This window comes from Aotus nancymaae, unplaced genomic scaffold (assembly GCF_030222135.1).
Source record: "Aotus nancymaae isolate 86718 unplaced genomic scaffold, 86718_ANA_hifiasm-v0.15.2.pri h1tg000036l, whole genome shotgun sequence".
NCBI lineage: Eukaryota > Metazoa > Chordata > Mammalia > Primates > Aotidae > Aotus > Aotus nancymaae.
This window is the reverse complement of record NW_026988450.1, coordinates 8,228,385-8,236,720: the sequence shown is the minus strand read 5'-3', so window position 1 is coordinate 8,236,720 and position 8,336 is coordinate 8,228,385. Positions and strand designations below refer to the sequence as shown.

Genomic DNA, 8,336 nt, shown 5'->3' with positions numbered 1-8,336 from the left:
ATTTTAAGATTCCCAGAAAGTTTCAATCGTTCAGTTCCCGTAACCATTAATTGAGCACCTACTGCGCACCTTGACGCTGTTAGATGCCGCAGCAAGGAACTGGGAGTCAAGTGTAGGGACAGGAGGCTGGATAAATGACGACATTCCGGACGGCTGTGCTTGGTGCCCACGGGGACCCGCGAGGGGGCCCAGGGAGAAGGCGGGAAAGCGGCAGGTTCACTGGCCCACTGGGTCTCTAGCACATTCCAGAGGTCTAAGCCAGTCCATCTGTCCTTCCAAACGCCTCAACCTCGCTTCCTCCCTCCTGGATCCCGCACCCCAAGGTGCAATTTCGGTGACTTTTTGCAGAGAAACTTGATCCTATCTCACTCTCCCCAAACTTCCTAACTGCCGTAAGGGCAGCCACCGAGTCCCCCTCCCGCGGCCCCCACCCTCGGCGGGGGAGCAGCGCGCGGCTGCTGGGGACCAACCCCTCCCGCGGAGGCGTCGGCGCGGGGCTGGCGTAGGGCCTGCGTCAGCTGCAGCCCGCAGGCGATTGGGGCGCGCGCGCCTCCTTCGGTTTGGGGCTAATTATAAAGTGGCTCCAGACGCCGTTAAGCCCCGGGACGGCTAGGCAGGCGCTCAGAGCCCCGCAGCCTGGCCCGCGACCCCGCGGGGACGCTGAGGACCGCGACGGTGAGGCCCACGCCCGCCAGCGCACCCGGGCCCGCTTCTCCCCGACGCCCGCCCTCCTCACACTTGCCTTCTTCTCTTTCCTCTAGAGTTCTGTCTGGAACCCGGGTTTTCCAGTCGGCCTGCTCCGTCCGAACAGCGTCAACGTGAGTGAATTTGCCCGAAGCTTGTCTTTGCTGCGCGGGTTTGGGGTCGTCCGCCGCCCGCTTTTCCTCCACATTTTATGGCATGGGTTCCTTAACCGCATTGCCTGGTTCTTCTTAGTGACCCCAGTCAATGTCCTGCCTCCCCCGGCGCCCGCTCTCTTGCCCTTCATCTGCGGCGTTCTCTTCAGAATCTTGCCTTGGGCAGCGGACGCCCAAGAAAACAGCCGGGTGCCCCAGGCAGCCTCGTGCTGGGGGTGACCGCGCCATCCCGGGAGCCCCGAGGCGATCTCAGTCGTCCCTGGGTCTCCCTAAAAGCTGTCGGCCGGGAGGGCGGGGCCCCAGAAAGGAGCATTCCCAGGGGCTTTTGCTCGACGATCCCCTGCTGAGGCTGTCTCGGTCAGGGTCCTGCAGAGGGACCCGTTTTGCGCGCCGGCATATTCCAAGCGCGCGTCCTTCTCTCCTCGCAGTCCATGGCGCGGTTCCTGAGACTTTGCACTTGGCTGCTGCTGCTCGGCCCCGGGCTCCTGGCGACCGTGCGGGCGGAATGCAGCCAGGACTGCGCGACGTGCAGCTACCGCCTGGTGCGCCCCGCCGACATCAACTTCCTGGTGAGTGTTGCGCGCGGCCAGTGTTGCACACCGTGTGGGACCGAGTCTCCGCGGCAGTCCGCGGACCACCCCAGGCCCACCGCGCGGCGAGTATGGTGCTTCTCACCGGGTCGGAGCCGCAGTGGCGAGAGCTCGTGGTGACCTGGGTGTCTCAGCTGTTCCTGTAACGCTGACTGAAGTCCTGTCCTGGCTCTCAGCTTCGGGGACCCGCGACCCTCTGGGGACCTGCAAGGGTGGCGGTGTAGCCGCACAAACCAAGTTTGTTTTAACCCTGGGAATTCTGGAACCCCGAGAAGTGCTCTGTTCAGCACCTCGGATAGCACTGGGTTGTCTCCTGGGCTGTCAGAAGGAAGATGCTGTCACCCCCAGTTCCTAACATATCCCAGCTAAGCGCCCCTCCACACGCAGCCATGTTCCCATCCTTCCCGCAAATAATGTAATTTTTTGTTAGTGACATTTCGGCGCCTTTCTTTGGATTTATGTTCCCCAGTTCTCTTAACCTCGGGTCCCTCATTCCCTACTCTCACCTGTAAATAGAAGAGAGCAAAGGGATGGGAAAGGGATACGAGGAGAGGAAGGCGAAATAGCAGTAGACAAGAAAGAGTGCATAACTGTCTCACAAGCCAGTGATGCTGGAATTCAACTTACTTCCACTGCCCTTTTGTAATACTAACTAAAACAACAGTTTAATTTGGGTATGAGAAGGGAACAAGGGAAGTGGCCAGTGTCCAATGGGTGACAACAGTCCAAAGATACATACACTACAGGGAGTTGGGGAAAGAAAAAGCTGAGGACAAAATAGCTTTCATCCTAATCATGGTTCCTCATGGGCTGTCGAATTACCTCTGGTGCTCTACTGAGTCTGAATCTCCTACCCCGAGATTCAGGTAGCTTCACTTAAATCAGCTCTCCTGACGATTCCTTTGCATTGTTTTTGAAATTTGTTGAAATTTTGTGATGACTTAAAAAGTTCGTAGAGAGTAATGTATTGATCAAAGCTGCTTTAGGCTCTGCGTGGAATTGAGGAAATTTTACCTTATGCAGATGTTTGAAAAGGGGAGAAAACTAAGGAACAGGTTCCAAACATCTGCGGTATATATTCAGGTTAAATGTTTGTTTGTTTGACCTGTGGTAACTTGGCATTAAAGAGAAGACACTTAAGAAGGTTGTATATTTAAACTATGAGAAAAATGCTCGATCTTCAATAGAGATCTTCAATTCTCTTCATCCATCTTTCTTCTTTCTCCTGTAGTCATGAGCTTATGCCTAAAAATTGAGCAAGTGCTACAAATTTAAGGATTGATCTTGTGGGTAAAGGACTTTAGACACAGAAGGAGGAATAGAAACCCAAAACATGCCTAGAATACCCCACTTTTTGACCTGTGCCCAGTCACACATATTTTGAGCTCTGCCTGTTCGACATGTGGGGGGCTCAGCCCCCTCCCCTAGCTTTCTCTGCCATCTGAATAAAGGCTATGTGGCTTCTAGTCTAATTTTTCAAATCGCACAGTCTGACCCCAAAGTGGTATCATATTTACTTAAATTATGTGAGTTAGTGAATTAATATGACTGACATTTAACAACACCTATTCAAATGGTTTTTTCATATTTAATCTGCTTGATTCACCAAGCTCCCAAAATGCTATTAATCTTCCTTTTGCATTGTTGAGGAACTTGAGCAGAGCTTGCTGGGTAGCACCTAGCTCTTCCCTGGGTAGCACCTCATATCTTGACTTCTCACCTTCTCTTACCCTCATCTCATCATGTAACAGGATTGTGGGGGATGAGAAGAAGGAGGCTGCTCTTTCCAGAATTTTCCTCACTGCTTTTTATTTTATTACTATTATCATTACTTTAATCCAGATGATGAATGGTACATGTAGGATTAGCAACTTGAAAAAAATAGATAATAAGCAACCATCAATAAAAATAGTCTCATAAGAAGGCATTTTGCATAATACCTGATTTGGGTTGGAGCCTACATTTAGGGTTGTTATTGTCTCAGTGACAAAAGGTTTACTTAGTGATGGTCTCACTAGAATTACAGCGGTTCTGGGGTTTTGGCTCTGATGCAAAAGACATATAAGAAATGAGGTTACCTAGCCAAAAATATATAGTGAAATCAATATAATAAGTATTTATTGAGCTTCTGCCATGTGAAAGACACTTATGCTTGGTACTGTGGTGGATGCAGAGATGAGCAGGCATACTATGCCTGACGTCCAAATAGAATTTCCCATCTAATGTGAGCTTGGCCATACCACAAAAAGTGTGATAAATACCACAAAACATGCATACATGGCTGTAGGAGCCATCAATTAAATCAATGCCTTGGTATCAGTACATTATTCTGATATTTGTTACTATTTGGTTTTGAAGGAATCTCACATCACATACATTTAAAAGTCTTTCGGTATTAGTATGCAAAATATTCAACATTAATTTTTAGCAACAAGATGCCTTAGATACAGTTTTAGAATGGAAATATTATTTCCCCTTGAACAACTTAAACTTTTAATGATATTTTATTTTGTTCATCATGTGTCAGGAATAAAATAGGACATTTTAATTATTAATAGATCACCTTTCGATTCTTATGTAGGCATATATTTAATTTTCTCAGACACAAAGCTTAAATATTCATTAAGAGCTGGCTAAATATATGCCCTCAAGATTTTGTTGCACTAATAAAATGCTTTCTTTCATTGTGAAAATAATATGTGTATTTAACATCACTTAATATACCAGTATATTTTTAAATGCCAAGAAAGAGCCTGGCCGTCCTGTCTAAAGTAAAGGTCTGTAACCTGGGCTCTAGATTTCAGAGGGGTATGAAAGAAACCCTGAAATGTTAACAAAATATCATGCATGTTTTGCAAATGTCCAGATATTCCTACTCTCTTTATCGTAACCAAGTGATCTGTTAAATAGAAAAACAAAATCTTAAGATCATTCAAATGTATAAACTTACCATGATTTTGAATTTAATATTTGTATAAGAAAAAGGAAAGAATGTATGCTGATGATTCCTATTTTATCAGATACAATGATTTACGTTGGAAAATACTTTTTCTGTACAACAGTGACTAAATGTGAAGAAAATAAACATGAATAATTTGTGCATTTGCATTTGTACAATTTTATATCTGATCTCATCATTATAGACATTTTGTTCAAGATAATAAAATCTGTTATATCCAGCAAGGAAAAAAAGGCAAAAACAGAAGATCTGTACTTTCAACAAATTAATGTATCAGAATGCAAATAATTCAAAAGATTTAAATTGAGTTTTTAGGATGTCTTTCTTTATAAATATATTTTTAAATTGTTGTTTTCCTTTGAAGATTGAAAGTACTTGCAGGAATATTGGATACCATTTTAGGCAAAATATTAACACAAGAAAGTAAATGACCCTTACGTCATTAATATCGATTTTATTTGTAAGACAAGAAGATAAAAGGTATTTTGAGGAAATGTCCCTTATTAGGTAAATATTTCTCCCTTTTGGTTAGAAAATTCTCAAACAAAATGATACCAACAGTGGAAAATTATCCAGTGAAATTAGATTGTGAAGGCAGCCTATCTAAGTTAAAACTGGGTAGAAAAATTTAAAAATCTTTTAAAATTTCAATGGGTTTTAAATCCAAAGGCAGACTCCTAACAGGATTCAGTTAACTCCTCTCACTTTCGCCTTTCTGATTTGTATTTGTTTCATTTGCTTGCTCAGCCTGATGAAAAGTCGTGATAAGAAATTGGAGATGACCTTATTATAATGAGGGAGTTATGATGTCAAAGCAAGCCTATTTTTGTCCACAAAAGTTCATTTACTTAATGAAATCAGAGAAGCTTCTTTTTCTCATGACATCAAATTGTTTCCCCAGGCTTGTGTAATGGAATGTGAAGGAAAACTGCCTTCTCTGAAAATCTGGGAAACCTGCAAGGAGCTCCTGCAGCTGTCCAAACCGGAGCTTCCTCAAGATGGCACCAGCACCCTCAGAGAAAGCAGCAAACCGGAAGAGAGCCATTTGCTAGCCAAAAGGTATGGGGGCTTCATGAAAAGGTATGGAGGCTTCATGAAGAAAATGAATGAGCTTTATCCCATGGAGCCAGAAGAAGAGGCCAATGGAAGTGAGATCCTCGCCAAGCGGTATGGGGGCTTCATGAAGAAGGATGCGGAGGAGGAAGACTCGCTGGCCAATTCCTCAGACCTGTTAAAAGAGCTTCTGGAAACGGGGGACAACCGAGAACGTGGCCACCACCAGGATGGCAGTGATAATGAGGAAGAAGTGAGCAAGAGATATGGGGGCTTCATGAGAGGCGTAAAGAGAAGCCCTCAACTGGAAGAGGAAGCCAAAGAGCTGCAGAAGCGGTACGGGGGCTTCATGAGAAGAGTGGGTCGCCCAGAGTGGTGGATGGACTACCAGAAACGGTATGGAGGCTTCCTGAAGCGCTTTGCCGAGGCTCTGCCCTCCGACGAAGAAGACGGAAGTTACTCCAAAGAAGTTCCCGAGATGGAAAAAAGATATGGAGGATTTATGAGATTTTAATACCCTTTCCCACCAGTGGCCCCAGGCCCCAGCAAGCCTCCCTCCATCCTCCAGTGAGAAACTGTTGATGGTGTTCTATTGCCATGTGTTGCTTGCCTTGTAGAGTTGACCTCATTGTCTGGATAACTATATAACCTGAAAACTGCCATTTCAGGCTCTGTGCTCCTTTTGAAGTCTTTAAGCAAAGTATTGGTCTATTGCAGCTATCTCACGTTCATGCTAAAATAGTTTTTGTAATCTTGTCTCTTATTTTTGACAAACATCAATAAATGCTTACTTGGACATAGAGATAATAAACCTATTACCCCAAGTGCATAGTATCCTTGTAAGTCTCTTTTTCTCTAAGGCCCTAATTCACTTTTGGGTTTCCACATCAATCCTAGACTGAGGGACAGCAGAACCATCTGCTTTTGACATAATAATCTTGTCCTTCTCTTTCAGCCAAGGCCACAAGGACATCTTTTATTTAATTCCTCATATATGAAATCTTAGATGAGTAAACACGTGGGAGCAAAATAAAACGTATTTTCACTGTCATTTCTGGAAATCGGATACATGAAGAAAAACCAAAGCCTAATAAAGGAGCCAACTGTGCCCTCATTAAACACACACACACACACAACACTTGCATTTACATCAGATGTATACGTCTCCTTTCTTCAGTAAAGTATTTTAGAAGTTAGTAAGAAATTAAAGATAATTTAGCCCAATTTTACACATGAAGAAAGGGAAGCCAAGAAAGATTGTGTGGTTGGCCCAAGGATGCCTAGCCGTTGAAGGATAAAACTAGGATTAAAACCCCAAACTGTTTGTGCCCAGTCAATATCCTTTTCACTGCAGTTCCTTATCTCCTATCCAGGTGGCTAGTAAGAATTGTAAGAACGTGGAACTACATCTTGGTCACCACTGTACACCTCTGCACGATGACTGTAGCAGATTCTCCAATATCAGATGGATATATGAATGATGATTGAATAAATTTGGTGACCAGATAATGAGGAGAGATATTGTGAGTGTTTAGTAAGGTAAATCTCCAAAACACAAGGTGCTTATAACTACTTCTTATTAATGAAACAACATTCAGATATAAGAAATGTAACTTTTCTTCATTTTTCTAGTTGAAACAACATACGGCTCAACCCCTATTTACAAAATTATTCTCCAGGACCCCCACCAACCTTTTCTCTTGTGTTTCTCAAAACACTGGAATTTAGCAACTCAGTAAAAGTGAGGGATGAGTCCCTGGTCTATAGTCACCGAGTTTGCTGCCAAGATGCTCACTGTGCTAGCCTGTGTGCCCTGTTTGATGAGGCGGCTGCACTGTGCTCGGCAGTTTGCCCTCTATGTACAGCCTTGCCAGGGCCCCCCAGGACATCCACATGTTAGAACCATCTCCCGGAATTAGTGCCAGGAACCACAGGTCCCCACATTCACAGAGCCCCAACACCATAAACCTTCCTGATTTGGGGTAAACTGATCTTTTCTTCCAGGCAGAGCCCTGGAGGAAAAAAGGTAATACAATGATTATTGATAAGATAATATCATTATTATCTCACAATAATACAATATGTATGCTTACATATCTCATACAATATGTTTGATAAACTAACGCAAGTTCACCATCAGACAAATACATTTTTTAAAGCAAGCACAGTTCTTCTATTTATTTTATTTTATTTTTAAAGAGATGAGGGCTCACTTTGTTGCCCAGGCTGGAGTGCAGTAGCTAGTCACTGCAGCCTCGACTTCCTTGGCTCAAACAATCCTCCTGCCTCAACCTCCTGAGTAGGTGGAACCACAGGCATGCGCCATTCCACCCGGGCTATTTTTCTTTTTTTAAGCCATAGGGTCTTCTTATTTTGCCCAGGCTGGTCTTGAATTCCTGGCCTCAAGCGATCCTCCTGCCTCAGCCTCCCTAAATGCTGGGATTACAGGCATGAGCCATGGGTGCCTGGTCAAGCACAGATTTTTTATCTAGGAGGATTTCTTCTCTTTTGGGGAAGCGGTGTAGACCGGGCTAAGACATTCATGGAAGTTAACGGAGAGTTGCCTGCTGCTCCATTTCACCCTACTGTCACCTCTGCCAAGGACCACGTAATGCTTGGGGTAGGACAGCGTCACACACTTGCAATTCCTCATCTCTCTCATATCTGGTGTAGAATTGGGAATCTAGAGGATGCTTCAAAAATGCCTAGAGAAGGAAGGAACAGAGGAGAGGGGCCATGACATGAGGAAAGGGGGAAGGGACAATGGGAGATGACTCGTCTCCAGGCTGCGGAGGTGATGCCAAGGCCGTGAGCCCGCCCCGGGCATCCCAGAACGCAGGACCGCCTTCCCAGATGTCCTCACCAATAAGTACCGGC

General features: G+C 44.9%; 1 protein-coding gene across 1 annotated transcript; it reads left to right on the top strand.

Annotated features, from left to right (window-relative positions):
* Nucleotides 1-602: 602 nt before the first annotated feature.
* On the top strand, nt 603-6,288 carry PENK (proenkephalin). The gene is made up of 4 exons (XM_012463751.2): nt 603-675; nt 762-818; nt 1,286-1,426; nt 5,308-6,288. The coding sequence occupies exons 3-4, from the start codon at nt 1,289-1,291 to the stop codon at nt 5,971-5,973; spliced, it is 804 nt and encodes a 267-aa protein (XP_012319174.1). The 5' UTR covers nt 603-675; nt 762-818; nt 1,286-1,288; the 3' UTR covers nt 5,974-6,288.
* The last annotated feature ends 2,048 nt before the right edge of the window (nt 6,289-8,336 follow it).

Excerpts from the sequence above, each read along its gene's own strand:
- PENK (XM_012463751.2), top strand. The coding sequence starts at position 1,289 with ATGGCGCGGTTCCTGAGACTTTGCACTTGGCTGCTGCTGCTCGGCCCC. Across the intron at positions 1,427-5,307 it reads CCGCCGACATCAACTTCCTG|GCTTGTGTAATGGAATGTGA; the intron begins GTGAGTGTTGCG and ends TTGTTTCCCCAG.